This window comes from Carcharodon carcharias, chromosome 18 (assembly GCF_017639515.1).
Source record: "Carcharodon carcharias isolate sCarCar2 chromosome 18, sCarCar2.pri, whole genome shotgun sequence".
In the NCBI taxonomy this organism is placed as follows: Eukaryota; Metazoa; Chordata; class Chondrichthyes; order Lamniformes; family Lamnidae; genus Carcharodon; species Carcharodon carcharias.
This window is the reverse complement of record NC_054484.1, coordinates 23,219,922-23,238,412: the sequence shown is the minus strand read 5'-3', so window position 1 is coordinate 23,238,412 and position 18,491 is coordinate 23,219,922. Positions and strand designations below refer to the sequence as shown.

Genomic DNA, 18,491 nt, shown 5'->3' with positions numbered 1-18,491 from the left:
TTTGACTGAGCATGGCACCAAGGACCACTAGCAAAACTGAGGTGAGGGTCAAAGGGAAAGCTCTCCAATGGCTGGAGTCACTACTGACACAAATGAAGATGTTGTCAGAGGCCAATCATCACAGCCTCATGACATTGCTGCAGGAGTTCCTGAGAGAAGCATGCTCATCCCAGCCATCTTCTGCTGATTCATCAATGATGTCCTTCCCATCATAAGGTTAGGAGTGCGGCTGCTTACTGTTGGTTCCAAAATTTGGAACCTCAGTTACGATTCCTCTGATAAAGAAGCAGTCCATTACAGTCTTCAGAGGAACCTGAATAACATCAAGGCTTGCACTGACAAGTGGAATTTACTCTACTTAAGTCTCAGGCAAAGATAATCTAAAACAAGAGAAGGCTCATCTATCTCCTTTAGAACATGGTATTGCCATAAAGGAACATATGAGTTAGGAGCAGGAGAAGGTCACTTGGCCCCTTGAGCCTGCTCTGCCATTCAATAAGATCATGGCTGATCTGAATGCAACCTCAACGCCATATTTCTGCCTACCCTCGATAACCTTTCACCCTCTTGTTAATCAAGAACCTATCTAGTTCTGCCTTAAAAATATTCAAATCACCTTATGATTAAGAGAGTTCCAAAGACTCACAACTCTCTGAGAGAAAAAAATTCTCCTTATCTGTCTTACATGAGCAACCCCTTATTTTTAAACAGTGACCCCTAGTTGTAGATTCTCCCATAAGATGAAACATCTTCTCCACATCCTGTCAAGTCACCTGTTACTCTTCTAAATTCCAGTGAATACAAGCCTCACCTGTCCAGCCTTTCCTCACAGGCCAACCTGCCCGTTCCTAGTATTAGTCTAGCAAACCTTCTCTGAACTGCTTCTAACCCATCTACGTCTTTCTTTAAATCAGGAGACCAGAACTGTACATAATACTCCAGATGTGGTCTCACCAATGCCCTGCACAACTGAATCATAACCTCCCTACTTCTGTAATCAATTCCTCTCACAATAAACAATAACATTCTATTAGCTTTCCTAATTACCTGCTATACCTGATACTAACCTATTGTGATTCATGCACTAGGACACCCAGATACCCCTGAATCTCAGAGCTCCTCAATCTCTCATCATTTAGATAATAAGCCTCTTTTATTCTTCCTGCCAAAATGAATGATTTCATATTTTCCCACATTATACTCCATTTGCTAGACCTTTGTCCACTCACTTTACCTAACTGTCACTTTATAGCCTCCTTACATCCTATTCACAAGTTACTTTCCTACCTATCTGTGTTGTCAGCAAATTTAGCAACCACACCATCTGGTCCTTCATTCAAGTCATTTATATAAATTGTAAACAGTTAAGGCCCCAGCACTGATCCCTGTGGCACACCACTCATCATATCCTGCCAACCAGAAAAGGACCCATTTATGCCAACTCTCTGCTTCCTATTAGCCAGCCATTCTTCTATCCATGCCGATATGTTACCCCCTATACCATGAGCTTTTATTTTCTGCAATAACCTCTAATGTGGCACTTTGTCACGTGCCTTCTGGAAATCTAAGTACAGTACATCAACTGGTTTCCCTTTATTCACACAACATGTGACTCCTTCGAAGAACTCCAATAAAGTGGTTAAATATGATTTCCCTTTTGCAAAATCATGTTGACTCTGTCTGATTGCCTTGAATTTTTCAAAGTACCATGCCATAACATCTTTAATAACAGCTTCTAACATTTTCCCTATGACAGATGTTCGGCTAACTGGCCCATTGGACAGAATCTTGCCCTCATCAGGTGGGCTCAGCAGGGGCAAGCGGGGGTGGTCAGGAAGCCGACCCAACCACCCGTGATTGGGGGCCGGAAGGTGATTTCACGCTGGCGGGCCAACTAGGGCCCGCACTTACAACCCAGAAGATTGGACGGGCAGTGAAAAATGTCTGTCAATAGCCTTGTTAATGGCCTTAACAGGCCTTTTGACTGTCTGCAGATGCACTGCCAACTCCAGCGCTTGCCCGCCGAATGAAACATTGTGCGTCATTTTATGCTCGAGTGGGTCAGGTGCATGCCTGCCCACCGAGCCAACAACTTTGCCCATAGTTTTCTGCTTCCTGGTTCCCTCCCTTTTTGACTAAGGAGTTATATTTGCTATTTTCCAATCTAATGGAACCTTCCCTAATCTAGGGAATTTTGGAAGATTAAAACCAATGCAAACTTGTCACTTCTCTCAAGGCCTTAAGGTGAAGTCCATCTGGACCAGGGGTTTTGTCAGCCCGCAGCACCAACAATTTGCTCAGTACCTCTCCCCTTGTGATTGTAATTTTCTCGAGTTCCTCCCTCCCTTCCATTTCCTTATTTTACAGCTATTTCCAGGATGTTACTTGTTTCCTTTATAGTGAAGGCCAAAGCAAAATACCTGTTTAATTCATCCGCCATCTCCCTACTTTCCATTATCAATTCCCCAGACACATTCTCTATAGGACCAATGCTCACTTTGTTAACTCTTTTCTTCTTTAAATATCAATGGAAACTCTTATTTTATATCTTTATATTACTAGCTAGCTTTCTCTCATACTCTAACTTTTCCCTCCTTATTAGTCTTTTTGTCATTCTTTGCTGTTCTTTATCTTCTTTCCAATCATCTGACCTGCCACTTGTCTTTGCGCAATTATATGCTTTTTCTTTAAATTTGATATGGTCTTTAACATTTTTAGTTAACCACGAATGTTGGGCCCTCCCCTTGGAATTTTTCTTTCTCATTGGAATGTATATATTCTGTGTATTCTGAAATATCCCTTTAAATGTCTGCCACTGAACTTCTATTGACATATCCCTTAACCTTATTTGCCAGTTCACTTTAGCTGGCTCTGCTTTCATGCCCTCATACTTGCCCTTATTTAAGTTTAAAATACTAGTCTTGGATGCACTCTTATCTCCCTAAAAATGAATGTAAACTTCAATCATATTATGATCGCTACTACGTCGGGATGCCTTCACTAGGAGGTTATTAATTAGTCTTATCTCGTTACTCAATATAGCCTGCTCTCTGGTTGGCTCTAGAAACTATCCTGAAAACATTCTATGAACTCTTTACCTACATTGCCTTTGCCCACCTGATTTTTCCAGTCTATGGGCTGAATTCTACCCCCATTGAGGGGGGGTGGAATTGTGCCGGGGTGGGAGGGAGCGAACGCGAACCCAATCGGCGCCCCCGATCAGGTCCGCGCCGCCATTTTATGTGGGCGGGCCAATTAAGGCCCACCCAGTGTGAGGCTCGCACAGAAGTGCCTCAGGGAGATTTTGTTTAACTTTTAAACATCTGAATAAAATAATTAAGAACTTTTAAAACATGTCCGCTCATGTGATAGTGTCAATGAATTTTTAAAATAATTTTTATTGAATTTTTAAACACTTCATGAAACTTCATCCCACTCGTGGATGAGGTTCCGTGAAAAATGTGAAGGCCGCCTGGGCTCTTTGCCTACTTGCCAACCTTAAGGTTGGATGGGCAGCTCATTTAATTATATCAATTAGTTTTTAAAAGGCCTTAATAGGCATTTGACAGTTCGGCGGGCAGGCAGCCAACTCGGCTGTATGCCCGCCAAACTGAAAATCTAACTAATGGGTGGTGATGTCAGGACACTCGCTCAACGTTACCATTTTATGTGTCGGTAAGTGGGCCCCGCCCCCGCTCACCGACCAGAAAATTTTTTCCTTTATTTGGATTAAAATCCCCCATGATTATTTCTGGCAAGTTCCCATTATCACTTCTTTTATACTCTGTCCTACTGTGTAGTTACAATTAGGGGGCTTATACATCACTCCCAGTAGTGACTTCTTGCCTTTATCATTCCTCATCTCAACCAAAGCTACTTTTACAACCTGGTTTCCTGAACTTAGGTCATCCCTCTCCAATGTGCTAATGCCATCATTAATTAACAGAGCCACCCCTCACCTTTTCCTAACTTCCTGCCATTCCTAAATGTCACATACCCTTCAATATTCAGTCCCAATCTATGTCACCCTGTAGTCATGTCTCTGTAATGGCTATCAGATCATATTTATTTCAATTTGTGCTATCAGTTCACCTGTTTTGTTTTGATTGCTATGTGCATTTAGATACAGAGCCTTTAGTTTTGCCCTTTTATTATTTTTGTAGAGTCTAGCCTTATCTGCTGATTTACTCTTAGATTTATATTCTCTGTCTCTTCCTGACACAGTCTTGTTCATCATTTCCCATATTAATACCTGTCTCTGTTGCTTTGTCTCTACTCTTTGGTTTACCACATCTTCCCCAACTTGATCCCTTGCCCCCACTATTCAGCTTAAAACTCCCTCTACTTCTTTAGTTAGGCAGCTCGCGAGGACGCCAGCCCAGCACGGTTCAGGTGTAGACTGTCCCAAAGGTACAGATCCCACTTTCCCCATTGCTGGTGCCAGTGCCCCACAAACTGGAATCTACTTCTCCCACACCAGTCTTTGAGCCACGCATTTATTTCCCTAATCTTATTTGTTTTATACCAATTTGCACATAGTTTAGGTAGTAATCTGGAAATTATTACCTTTGAGGTTCTGCTTCTTAATTTGGTGCCTAGCTCATCATACGAGCTCTGCAGGGCCTCCTTCCTCATCTAGCCCATGTTGTTGGTACCTACATGGACCATGACCACTGGATCCTCCCCCTTCCACTGCAAGTTTCTCTCCAGCCCTGAGCAGATGTCCCAAACCCTGGCACCAGGCAGACGACAAAGCCACCTGGGCTCTTTGCTGCAGAGAACAGCGCTAATCCCCCTCACTGTACCGTCCCCTACTACCACTACATTCCTTTTTGTTCCCCCCACTTGAATGGTTTCTTATACCATGGTGCCATGGTCAGTTTGCTCAGCCAACTTGCAGCCCCCAGCTCTCATCCAGACAAACTAAGGGAAGCTCAAACCTACTGGACAATTGCAGAGACTCACACTCCAGCCCTCTGGGTCCCCTTACCTGCCTCACTCGCAGCCCAATCCCCTCCCAGCATCAACATCGTTGGAGTCACCATTAACCAGAGACTGACCTGAATGATCAATACTAACAAAACTTGGATAGCAGTTGTGTACACTGTGATGAATGCTCATGTCCTGATCACTCAATATCTAAAAGCCTCAAGGTGGGATTGTGATATAACACTCACCTTTTGGAATGCATATTGAGCTGTACGGATGGGAGGAGAAAAGACTTTTAGGTGTCTATAAGCTAATCATTGAAAGCTAGTGCACAGGTACAAAAAGTAATCAAAATGGCGAATGGAAGGTGCCTTTTTTCTTTGGGGGGGGGTGCGGTGGACTGGAATTCAAGGGCAGAAATTTTTGCTCGAGCGAGTGCGCCCATCGGCCAAGCGTGCCTCATCAACGCGCAGTCAGTTTGGTCAGTGGGCACGCACTGAAGCCTAATGGTTGGCTGGCAGGCGAAAAGGCCAAGCAGCCTTTGCACATGCCTTTCCTTTTGTTCTAGAAACCTCATCCATGGGTTTCCAAAAGCAAATAAAGATGAAATAAAAACTTTAATTTTTTCATGAATAACATGTTCCTCCTCATGTCAATCGGGCAGCATGTGCTCATACAAAGACTAGTGGAAACCTGGAACTTTTACCCCTGTCCCGAAAAGGCTGTGGGTCGGGACATTTTTCTTAATGAAGGGTATGGAGGGATACAGAGCAAAGGCAGTTAATGAAGTTGAGATATAGTTCAGCTAATTGATTAGTGGAACAGGCTGAAAGGGCCGAATGGCCTATACCTGTTTAAAGCCACTGCAACAGGTGTACCCAGTATATCCTAGTCTTGACAAGAGTTCTAGTTGACTTCCTCAAGAAAGCCTCAGATCCCTCCTTCGGAAAAAAAAGGGTAATTGTCCTCAGTAATTTTGGAGACATTGTTGCCCCCAAGAGCAACACAAACACAAAGCAGGTTGCAATCAGAAATGGAGGTGAAAGCCTGGCTTTCCTGGGTACTTGGTCTGTGTTTTTAACCAGATTTTGTCATCTGGTATTGGGAGATTTACGGTAACATTTCAAAGCAGGGCTGATTCGAAACATTCCTGTGGCAGTGAAAATGCCAAGGCCCCGAAATGAAATTTCGACACCTCAGGCAAAGAGAGTGGCAGTCACTTCAGAGTGAACAGGACTGTGTGTAAAGATGCAGCAGCTCAGTGAAAAGCTGGTAAGCAGGTTGATGTCAGGAAACCCTGCAATAGAGAAGGAACAGTGATACCAGCTGACGGTCACATAATAGCTGAAATAACTTGCTCTTGCACTATTTTCCTGTAACCTATAACCTAGCCACAAATCCCAAGCCCTGATTTCTATCCTTGTTTGGACTTAGCAAACTCTAAAAGCAATTTTATGAAAAATGCAAAAATAGGTTTTGGGTTTAAGAAGGTTTGGAAAGCTGCATATGAAACTGTGGCAGCAAAAAATAATGGGATTTTTTTTTTGGATTTAACAGTATGTCGCAGCACTGGCTTTTCCCTCCTCCTCTACTGGGAGACATTATACATCCCAGACCAAAGTCAGGTCTGTCGTGAGTCAGGTCATAAACTGACTGCAGTCTGTTTCATTCATACGGAGACAGGATTCTTCTGGGCGGGTTGTTACTCAGCTCTCCGCATGCACAGACCTCCCTTGGCACACAGCGACGAACACGCACATTTTAACTGCACATTCCTCTGGGCATTCTGCAGCACCGTTCTGCTATATGCCTGCCGTTGGTCCAAGTTTTGAACCAGACAGTCTTGTTTATAACTGGGCTGTTGGGAAATGTCTAAACATGCACACCGAAGAACTGAAAAATCCACGCTTCTTTTAAATAGAAAGCAATTCTTTCCGCTTCGAGCATGATAGTGTTATATTGAAGCGCTGTCGGTCTGATTTCAGCAGTATCAAAGCTAACCTCAGAACCGAAGCCACGAACCCAACTCCTGCCCCCACCCTCCTCCCATGCGGGAAAGATGCCAACTCTTCTCCACTTCAGGTTACCAAGTGAATGGAAGAGAATCAGTCACACCCTGATATATGAGGCATGAGGAGGGTCTCGATTCCTTTCAGTGCTCAGTCAACATAAATGGATGTACTTTTTAAAAATTCATTCATGGGATGTGGGCTTCACTGGCTAGGCCAGCATTTATTGCCCATCCCTTGAGAAGGTGGTGGTGAGCTGCCTTTCTTGAACCACTGCAGTCCGTGACTCTGTTTGATAGGAATAGGGAGTAGGGCACTGATTAGAATCAACTTGCAGAATACGAAAGCTCAGAGACTGCCATGGCTGGAAGTGCAGTTGGATTTGATTTCTGGCTGTACACGGCTTGTTGCGTTTATTTGTGTTAAATTGCCATAGAAACAGTGCATTTTCAGAGGTACACATGTAGCTGGCACCAGTATTCAAGTCACATTTTCCCTGTCTATCTAAAGTCATATAAGATATAATGCAGAAATCTCCCATTTTGCCATATCCCTCTCTCTTCTCGCATGAACACGCAAGAACTCAAGAGGCAGAAGCAGGATTAGACCATTGGGCCTGTCAAGCCTGGCTCCACCATTCAACGTAATCATGCCGATCTTGGGCTTCAACTGCACTTTCCTGTCCACTCCCCAAAACCCTTGATTCCCTGAAAGACCAAAAATCTGTCTATCTCAGTTTTAATATAGTCAATGATAGAGCATCCACAACCGCCTGGGGTAGAGAATTCCAAAGATTCACAACTCTTTCAGTGAAGTAATTTCTCCTCTTCTCAGTTCTAAATATTTGACCCCTTATCCTGTGACTATGCCCCCGTATTTTAGATCACCCCAGCCAGTGGAAATAGCCCCTGTGTCTACCCTGTCAAGCCCCTTCAGAATCTTGTATGTCCCAATGAGATCACTTCTCATTCTTCTATACCCCAGAAAGCATAGACCCAATTTACGCAGCCTCTCATCATAGGACAACCCCCTCATCCCAGGGACCAATATAAACCTTCGCTGTACTGCCCCCCAATGCAAGTATACCCTTCCTTAAAGGTGGAGACCAAACCTGCACACAGTACTCCAGGCGTGGTCTCACCAAAACTCCATAAGCTGTAGCAAAGCCTCCTTATTCTTATACTCCAATCCCCTTGCAATAAAGGCCAACATGCCATTTGCCTTCCTAATTGCCTCCAGTACCTGCATGCTAACTCTCTGAGTTCCTTGTACCAGCATACCGAAGTCTGTGTTTGTCTAACCTCAACCACAGCTGTGAACGTTGGCTTGCCAGCTCTCCCTGGTTGGATACATTCTTGGATATCTCAACATATGACCACCTACCTCCAACTGCCCCACCCATTCAAACAGCCTTTTGACCCCTCAATCGATTTTTAAAAATATTTTTATCACAAACACATTAATAATATATTTTGATTTCATTTTCTTTAATGTCCCTATGATTTTTCTCCTGGGTTGCTGGCAGCAATGTCCAGGGAGATTAATCCTTGATTTATGGAGATTCCAGGACAGACCTGGAGGGTTGGCAACCCTCTGCATGCGTGATGTAATTTCAGCAGCTGCTACTTGTGAACCTGACTTATATAAACTTCAAAATGTTACTCTTTTCAAATTGAATATGTTCAAAATTACTGGGGACTGACACCATAAACCACAGATACTTACACTTTTAGGCCAACTCTTGATTTCAGGCAGTTGAGACCACTTAACCCAGTCACCCATGACAAACTCAATCTTAATCACAGTAACCAAACAATTCCACCAACTAAATAGAACAGCATTTTGTTTGTACCCAAATCATCTTGCTACGCCACTACTGTGCATTTTAAATGCACCATTACTTATATTTATATTGTCAGTGCAGTTAATGAGAAATATGAGCACAAAGATTAGTTTTACTCTGTTTGTAAAGATGCATCAGGCCTACTAGGTGTCAATCTCAGACAGGATAGTTATCAACATTCCACTCTCCAGCATGTAATCTCATGCTTTTATTAAAATTATAATCAGCCATGGGGTAATTTTAACTGTGGGTGATAGTATAACATAGGAGATATTGGGCCAGCTGGCCACTATAAAACTCTACCGATTTTCAATGCGAGGGACTTCAATGGGGATTGAAAATTGGGAGAGGTCTATTAATGGTGGCTTATGCCATATCACCCATTTTACACTATTGCAAAAGGTGAAAATGACCCTCCCCAATCCAACGATCCGTGCAACAGATGAACGTTAGACAAATGCCCATACCTTGTGGTTGTGAGGTAATAAGTCAGATTCATGGATCATAACTGAAGATTCATCAGCTCGGATTTGCTCGGTGCTAAAGGCTTTAGCCATGCTACACCTAACCTGACACCCTTTTAGTGCTCCAATATTGCAGGTCACACTCTTGCCAGGGGTTTCTACTTTATTCCACTTCCCAAACTGTGTATTACACAGCCAAAGGCTTGGTAGACAGCTTATTAGAATTTCTGGCAAGGCTATAATCATGTGATGGTGATGGTGCTACTGTAATTCTTTTAGATAGTGAATTCCGAGATTTTCATTCAGCAATGATAATAAAACAGTAACAAACTGTCCCAGTCATCGTGATATTGTTGCTCTTGTCCTTCTGAGGGAACAGATGAAAGGAAATTTGTTCCTCAATCATTTTGAATTTTTTTTAATAAGGAACTGGGCCTTATTTTTCTGATAGTTCAGTCTTCAATTCCTTTCATTCCTGAGAATATTGTGGTTTTAACAATTGACCTCAGAGCCCCTGGATGAGGGAGTGGAGAGATGAGAAAAGGCTCTTATTATTTGTTGTCATCCATGGCCTCTTGCTAGAAGATTCACATCTGTGGACATTGAGTCAGAATAGCATTGGACTCAGATATGTTTTATGGTACTGTCGTACACTGAATAATGATCATTTCTATTTCGGGAGGAAGGGAAGGAAAATGAGCAGCACCAGAGAGCTTTACCACAGCAAGTGTTGGCTTGTGATGAAGTGGAAAGGAAACTCTGAAGATTCTGGGAAGGTTGTTGAGCTGTTTTAACTCAGGGTGAGAGATCAACATGGGGTTAGTGGGGCAAGTGGCAGGTCATGCTGGGCCATTTTAACTCCCAGGCCTTGTTACCATAGCGCAGATCAAACTCCCGCCCGAACATGCTGGGAATGGTGTGGGCTTGATGTGGGAGGAGAGAGAGTGCAACAGGAGGCCACTGTTGGTTACCCATGGCAACAGCTACAATCAGTCGGATGAGTGGTGGGGGGATGCAGTCTCTGGACACAAACATAGGCAGAGGGGGTATATCTGGGGCGGAAGAGGCCCCTAATTTCTTTTTTGGGTTGGAAGGAACACTCCTGCTTCTCCTGGCTCACAGGGAAATGTTAAAAACCAAAATTAACTTATACGTTCTTGGCCTTAGTCTGGGCCTAGCTGCTGCCTTGGTGCCTGGTGGAGCCATTACCGGGTGCCAGCCACACAATGTGACCTAAAAATCATGGCGGGGAGTTGATTGATCGACATCACCAGACCCCCACTATTGCATGTTAGTGAGGATCTCACCCTGTCTGGGATGAGAGTCCCGAGAGCTGCTTGAAGTATCCCTGCTAAAACAGTATGAAGAGTGAGTGTTGAGTGGGCAAAGTGAGCACTAAGCTGTTGCTATTTGAACTTCCCACATACCCCCTTTCTCATTAGTGGTGGTTAGAATTAGAGCTTGGTCATAAAATGGATAACAAGATGGCGCAGTTACTGATAACAGCCATACTTTGAAAGCGTGTTGTCAAATTGACACTCGGGTAGGGAGCCTATTCATTCTGATCAATGAATTTCTGTTTCACCGGCCCAAAAACTGATCTCTGCATCTCATGTTGCCTGTGCTAAAAGTAGTCTCGTTAAATTGTTTAGTGCCCTGCGCAGACCCCAAATCACTAACATTTTGTTCTGCCAAAAGAACCCCCTACACAGAATTTTATGCAATGCATCTGTTGTTTTAAAGGGATGTGAAATGCACACCACGTAATAAAACATTCATTCTGTTTAACACTAAAGTGTGTGTGTGTGAGATTATGAAGGGCTATATGGTCTTGCACAATGCCAAGCTCCTTCTCTCTCGCAGCCACCCCCAGGTGCCCCAGCTACATAACACCTGCATTTGGCTCGTAAATATTCCATTGATTTTCATGTAACCTTTTAACTTGCACAGAAATTCGCCAGAACACTGCAGCATAGCGAAAGCAGGGAAGATGGTCAGCAGTTCGGACAGCATTCCAATGAGCTACAGCAGCTACATGGAGGAGAAGCACGTGCCACCTCCCAACATGACAACTAATGAGCGGAGAGTGATTGTGCCAGCAGGTAATTATTTGAAAGGATGCTTTTTTTTGCTTGTCGCTGTTAACTTGCAGAACTGACAACCACAGAAACAAACACAAAACTAGAAATAGTCCAATATTCAGGGGGTGTGGAGAGGGATGAAGTTAGACATGAACAAGGATGCAAAATAGGTGGGATCATATTTGCCATCATATGACATGCCTGATAATCAGATCTATTGTAGTCAGAGGAACTGATTATGTGGTGGGGTGCATGACAGGTGACTAACGCAATTCCAGTTGTTTTGCATTCCCTACCTGTGCCCTTGGTGCAAGAGGACAGAGAGTGGGCTTTGGTATCAAGGCTAGAGCAATGCAATAATCTGAGGAAGGACCCACATGACCAGATGAAGTGATGGGCACCCTGTGCTTCTCCCAACACATTGTAAAAGTGTGAGGCTGCATGGAAACAGGATTTCCCAGGTTTCCCTTGCATCTAAATTGTAGCAAAACCAGGACTTGGGATCATTTTTTTTATTCATTCACGCGATGTGCATTTTGCTGGCTGGGCCAGCATTTATTGCCCATCCCTAGTTGTCCTTGAGAAAGAGGTGGTGAGCTGTCTTCTTGAACCGCTGCAGTTCACGTGCTGTAGGTACACCCACAGTGCTGTTAGGGAGGGGGTTACAAGATTTTGACTCAGCGACAGTGAAGGAATGGTGATATATTTCCAAGTCAGGATGGTGAGTGACTTGGAGGGGAACTTCCAGGTGGTGGTGTTGCCATCTATCTGCTGCCCTTGTCCTTCTAGGTGGTAGTGGTCGTGGATTTGGAAAGTGCTGCCTAAGGAGCCTTGGTGAATTCCTACAGAGCATCTTATAGATGGTACACACTGCTGCTACTGTGCATCGGTAGTGGAGGGAGTGAATGTTTGTGGATGTGGTGCCAATCAAGCGGGCTGCTTTGTCCTGGACGGTGTCAAGCTTCTTGGAAGTCATTGTGTGCTGCTGTCAAATTTTCTTCTGTCTTTTTTGCCTTGTAGTGGCATTACATAGTAAATGATAAATTCAAATAGGTTTCTGTTGACTGCTTATGGAAAGGATTTCTGTAGTGAGAGAGAACATGTGTACGTGTGTTTGGAGGGGGACGAGATGGTGGGTGTGGAGGGAAGGAAAGATGGTTGAAGGCAAACACATAGGCCCTATCTGTAGTGTAAGTGCAAGGTTCATGGGCTGACTCATCTCTATTTGGTACCAAATACTGATGCCAATTGCTTTTAATAATTCCTCAAACAATACGTACCTTTGGCGAAGAAGAGACAGAGGCAATAATTTTCCATTTTGATGGGAACAGAAATTTGGCAGGCATGTATCAGCTGTTCGATATACATCATGAGTGACTTTCCTGTGTCATTTGGCACAGCAACCCTGAGACAGTTGCTTATTTCTAATTCATCCAAATTTCATCGCTGCGCGAGAGACCTTAATTGAGGTGAAATTGGCCTATACCATCAGCGTGAACAGCGTTGTAACAATTCAACAGCTGATTTTTCACCATGGACAACATTCCATCCATTGAAGTACACAGAATAATAGTCCAAACTCTTTTTGGAGGATCGTTTCCTAGTCACTGTCACTTTTACCTGGTTTGAAATGAAAAATGTTGGCGATATTTTTCAAGTCAATGAGATTCTGGAAGATGATGGGCTGGCGTGTGTTAAAGAAGTCTTTGTGGTCTTTTGTATGTTAACAGCAAGTCTTTATTAACTACTTGTAACTGTATACATATATACGGTAATCATCATCCTGCCAGGTTTTACACCCAATTGGGTCAGGCGCGCACCCACCTATGGATGTAAAATCCTGCCCTATGTCTTCTTACATCACTGTGTGGCAGTATTGTATTCAGTCCCACGTTAACCCTGTATGTGCCAGACCCTTATACTATACCTCCCCCCAAGTCTCTATCCCATGGATATGGAGTTACACTAGTCTACTTCATGTCTTACATTGTTATTAGTCTTATGCATTTAACTTGTTACTATCTTAATGCTATTCCAACATTATTGCTATGACTGTATTAGCATCATTACAACATTCTCATTATACCATCTCCCCCATTTCAAGCCCTTTAATTTAGAGATTCAGGCAGCCTGGAGGCCTTATAATTTTTCCACATCTCATTTGCCATTCTGTTGGAGGAGTGGTAGGCTCTGTCAGCTCTGGTTCTTACTGTTGGTTTGGAAGTTTGGCTGGCATTTAAATATCATCATTGATACTCCTCCACCATGGGAGAGGGTGGAGACTCTTCCTGATTTGTCGGATGGTGCCCTCTGCCTTGCCAGTCTGGTTGCACTGGGGTTGGCCTTTATTCCATCGGAGATGCGATCCTTGTCTCACGCTGTCCGGGATCCAGACATTGTCACCCTGCTGCAGCTGTGCCAAGTGTCTGGTGTGGTGCCTTCTGCTGGAGATTGCTTCCGCCAGTAGGACTGCTCTCTTGCTTGTATGTCCTGGTAGCCCTTGGCTACCAACCCTGGTATGAGTTTTTTTGGCAGGATCGGAAGTTGTGTGCGAAGTTTCCTGCCCATCAGCAGCTCGGATGGGTCAGGTCACACAGTAAGGGGTTGGCCTGTAAGTGAGCAGTGTGGTGAGGAACTTCTCATTTTTCTTCAGGAGGGCTTTCACCATACATGTCCCTCATTCCGCCTCACCGTTCTGACTGCAGGTATCATGAGGAGCTGGTGCTGTGGTGGAAGCTGCTTGTGGCTGCGAAATGTGTGAAGCATGCGTTAGAGAATTGTGGGCCATTATCGGATAAGGGCTTGTCCGGGACGCCATGGTTCATAAACGTCTCTTTTAGTGCTTTGATGACTGTCTCTGTGGTGGTCATATGAAACTGTTTTACCTCCACCAATCTAGAGAAGTCGTCCATCACAATCAGGAAGGATTTGCCATTGTAAACAGAGAGGTCTGCACCCGCCCTCTCCCAAGGCCTGCTGGGGGATTGTGTGGGAGTGAATGACTCCCTTTGGTCCTGGCAGTAGAACGCACAAAGCTGGCAGTTCTCGATGATCTGTTCTATCGCTTTGGAGGTGCCCGGCCACCAGTCGGTGGATTGAGCCCGTACCTCGCACTTGGCGATGCCCAGATGACCTTGATGTATCTCTTGAAGGACATCTGGTCACAGGGAGGCTAGGGTGACCAGCTGTCCATCTTTGACCAAGAGGTCGTCCGTGACTGTAAAGTGATTCTGCTGCTCAAACCACGTTTTAGCTGCAACTCCGTTTGGTCTCTGTCGAGGCCACCCTTGTTGGTAGTAGATGCAGTTAGGGGTGGACTCTTCATTAAGGAGTTGCTCCTGGTGGATCTGCTGGAGCTTAGGTATGGTTGCCGGCAGGTGCATGGTGGTGGCACGGGAGTAGGCCTTGAGTGCTGCGACAAAGCCGGCATCCTGTTTTGTCTTGAGGCCCACGGTCACCCTTGAAAGTGTGGCTGCCATTGTCTGATTTTTTTCCTTGGATGTAAACAGTCTCATAGGTGAATCTCACAAGACGTAGGTGAAATCTCTGGATTCTATGAGGCACCTTTGCATATCTTTCTTGTTCAACAAGGAGGCCAGTGGTTTATGGTCCATCTTGATTGTAATCTTGAGGCTGATGATGTGGTCAGAAAACTTCTTCCATACCCGTGTGACTGCAAGAGCTTCCCTGTCGATGATGGCGTATCTTGCCCCCATGTCCAACAGCCCTCTGGAAGTGCAGTGGGAGGGTGGACAACTGCCACCCAGTTGCTCCTGAAAGAGGACCACCCTGACGGGCAGGTCTGCTTTGTACTGGGGCAGAACGCCAGTGGAGAGCAGCATCACATTGATGCGAGTGAACACTTGCTCTTGCTGGGAATCCCAGTACCACGCTTGATTTCTCTTGAGCAGGTGTCTCAACGGTTCTGTGACCTGTGCCAAGTGTTGAAAAGATTGTTTGGTGCTTCACAGAGCGGTCTGGAGGCTGGTATGGTTGAACATAAACCATTTATTGTTAACCCATAGCTATGTACATAACCCAGACACTGCCATGCATGGGTGCTGGCTACATGCTGGCTCCTCCCAGATTATTTTCCACAGGCCGTCTATTATCATGTGACTCTCTACATCACTATGTGGGCAGTACTGTTCTCCAGTTCACCATTAACCCTTACTCTGCTAAATACTCTTATCCTACACCAAGTTAGGTAAAAACCGCCAGCAAGTTTACCATCCCCAGGAGATGCTGGAGATCGGGGACAGAGGCAGGGGTGCAGAAGTCAGCGATTGCCTTGGTTTTTTTGTGGGTCCACTTTGTTGCTGATGACATGGCCCAGGAACTGAATGGGGGACTTGGTGAATTCGCATTTGTCATTCAACACCAGCCCTGCCTCCTGCAGTCACTCCAAGACTTTGAGTCTCTCCTCATGCTCTTCCACTGCGACTCCGTGAACCAAGGCATCCTCCATGAGACAAATGACCCCCTGAAAGCCCTGCAAAGTGTCAGCCATTGTGCATTGGGATATCTCTGGCGCTGACGTGATCCCAAAGGGCAGATGGTTGAAGTAAAATCTGCCAAAAGGAGTAATAATGTGGTTGGAGGCAGGGAGCCCTCATCGAGGAGAAGCTGCCAGAAACCACTGTTAGCTTCAAGTTTGGAAAGCGCCATGCTCCTGGAGAGCTTAATGAGGCTCTCATTCACTGAGGACACAGGATAGACCTCCTTGGCTACGGCCTTGTTAAACTGTGTCAGGTCAACACAGGTGTGGAGGGACCCGCTCATTTTTAGGACTGGGACCATCTTGGAGCACCATGCTGTAACTTGTTTGATGGGGAGGTGACTCCCATTTTCACCATCTTGTCCAGCTGCTGCTGTCCTTTCTTCACGAGAGGCTGGGCAACTTTCCATGGAGTGAAAAGGTGGTTAAGCATCATCCCTGAGCGAAATCCTGTACGCATTTTCCAGGCGGCCTAGTCCTGTGAAGAGCTTTGGCAACTCATGTCTGTATTTGGAGCCAGGCCTTTTATCGGTTGACCTTGTCAATCTGTTGCAAGAGGTTGAGTTTGATACAGGTGCTGCAGCTTAATAGAGAGTAGTCCTGGTTGTGGACGACAATGAGGGTTGTTTAGATCATTTTGTTCTTATACCTCAGAGTTGCCTGCAGGGTGCCCATGTCTGGAAGGCAGAGTCCCCCCGTCACGTGAAGTGAAGTGAAGTGTCTGTTGTTTGAAGCTGGAGGTCTTTGATCTATGGTTCCTCATCTGACTGGACTGTCACACTGGCACCTGAGTCAACTTTAAAATTTGTTAGATGACCATTTACCAGGATGTCAACATTCCAAAATGAAGAACCACAATCTTTGAACTCACCCTGTATGTCTTCTGGGTTTTTGATCCCGACCTTGTGGATTACCTTTGGGCTATCTGTGTGGCGCTGGGGTTTTGACTTGCGCAGTTTGCCAAAATGTCCCTTCCTGCTGCAGCGGAAGCACTGGGCTGTACATGTAGGACACTGATCTCTCCTGTGAGGATGCTTCGCACTGCAAGGTCACTCTGCTGAGCAGTTCAGGAATTGTTTTCCCTGACTTGGATTATCCCGGCGCCTTTCTGACCAGATAAGCTGGACTGAGGGTTGGCTTCTGCCCAATGTTGTGTTCTCTCCCTTTAGCATTGTACTGTGTTGCTCGGTGTAGCTCAGACAGTCTAACTATCCAGATTGCTTTGTCTAGGGTTAGATCATCTTTTGCTTGCAAGTCGGCATAATTTTTGCTGAAGTCGGGAGCAATCCTGTCACTTAAAAATATTTTTCCCCAAAGACCCCAATTTCATGACTGGTCTGGGCCTTGGGCCAAGTGGAGTTGGAAGTGTGGGATGGTGGATCCATGTTAAGGATGCTTAAGGTGTGGGTACAGTTTAAGACCTTACAGGCTTTCAAGATGGTGTCGCCATTCACTGCAGTACAAAGGATTTCCCACTTTTGCCAGCTTTGGCGGGATCTACAAAATGCCAGTGGCGTGCTTCTGGAAAAGAATTTTTAACAATGGCTACATGGGTTGGCTGTCTGCCAACTTATTTCGTTCAGCGAATTTATTGTCGCAAGTAGCGAGGCATTAAAATTCAACGCAGTCTTGCTGTTTTATGTTCCAAAGAGGCTGAGTAATTTAATTAATCTTTCTTTTATTTGGAACTCAGAAGCCACCTGTTGAGGCTTGGAGCTGGGAATCAGGTTTAGTGACGACTTTCGCTCAAATGATGCTTCTGACTCTGGATTGGCAAAAGGGGTTCTCAGGACTAGCTGCAGCCTGAAACTTAAAAAGATTTAGCTCACTCTTGCAGGCTCTGGAATCTGCATGCTGAAGCTGGACTTCCAAAGGAGATTCTGTAGAGTCTTCTGCTGCAGTAAAATCTCTGCATTCAGCTTCCAGGCTCTTTTCTAAGGAGCTTTCTCTGGTGAATTTTCTCAGCATCTTCAGCTTCAATTGGGAACTTCTCTCAGGCCAGAATTTCCATTGAAATTTTTCCTTTTCTCAGTCTTTCAGCATTCCTGTGAGGTTGAGGGTTTTTGATCCTGAGCTGCCACCATGTTGGGATGGTGTTGTTTATAGAACATGTCTGTTAAAGAAGTCTTTGTTGTCTGCTGTATGTTAACAGCAAGTCTTTAATAACTACTTGTAACTATATACATATACACAGTGAAGGGTACAGGCAAGGAGCTATCTCCATGTCTAGGTCTTAACACGGCTCTGCTCAGCACCACAATGACCTAGGTCATGTGTCTTCTTACATTACTATGGGTGGGATTTTCCGCTCAGTGTGTGGGCACACGCCCAACATGCCTGAGTATGAAATAGCGCGCAATGACATCATTGTGCGATATTTCGGTTGGGGAGTGCGCGTGAGAGTCGGCAGCGCACCCGCCGACAATTAAAAGACCTATTAAGGCCATTAATCAATTACAGCTGTATTTTCCGCTGCCCGTCCAATGTTACGGTTGGCAGACGGGCAAATCGGTGAGGTGGCCTTTGGACTTTTTTAGGAAACCTCACCCACAGGCGGGATGAGGTTTCCGTAATTAAATAAAAAGAATAAACATGTTTAGGCAGAATTTTTCAAACTTACATGTTAAGATGAGTGAGTCCGATTTGTGTACATTATTTCCGGATTTT

At 44.9% G+C, this 18,491-nt stretch overlaps 1 protein-coding gene across 6 annotated transcripts in view; it reads left to right on the top strand.

Moving 5' to 3' along the window:
- Positions 1-18,491, top strand: part of erg (ETS transcription factor ERG) — a 272,948-nt gene that overhangs the window by 228,035 nt on the left and 26,422 nt on the right. For all 6 annotated transcript variants that reach the window (XM_041211606.1, XM_041211609.1, XM_041211605.1 and 3 more), the window contains one exon: positions 11,196-11,347. In XM_041211606.1, coding sequence (XP_041067540.1) covers positions 11,196-11,347 — 152 coding nt within the window. The remainder of the gene's footprint in view (positions 1-11,195; positions 11,348-18,491) is intronic.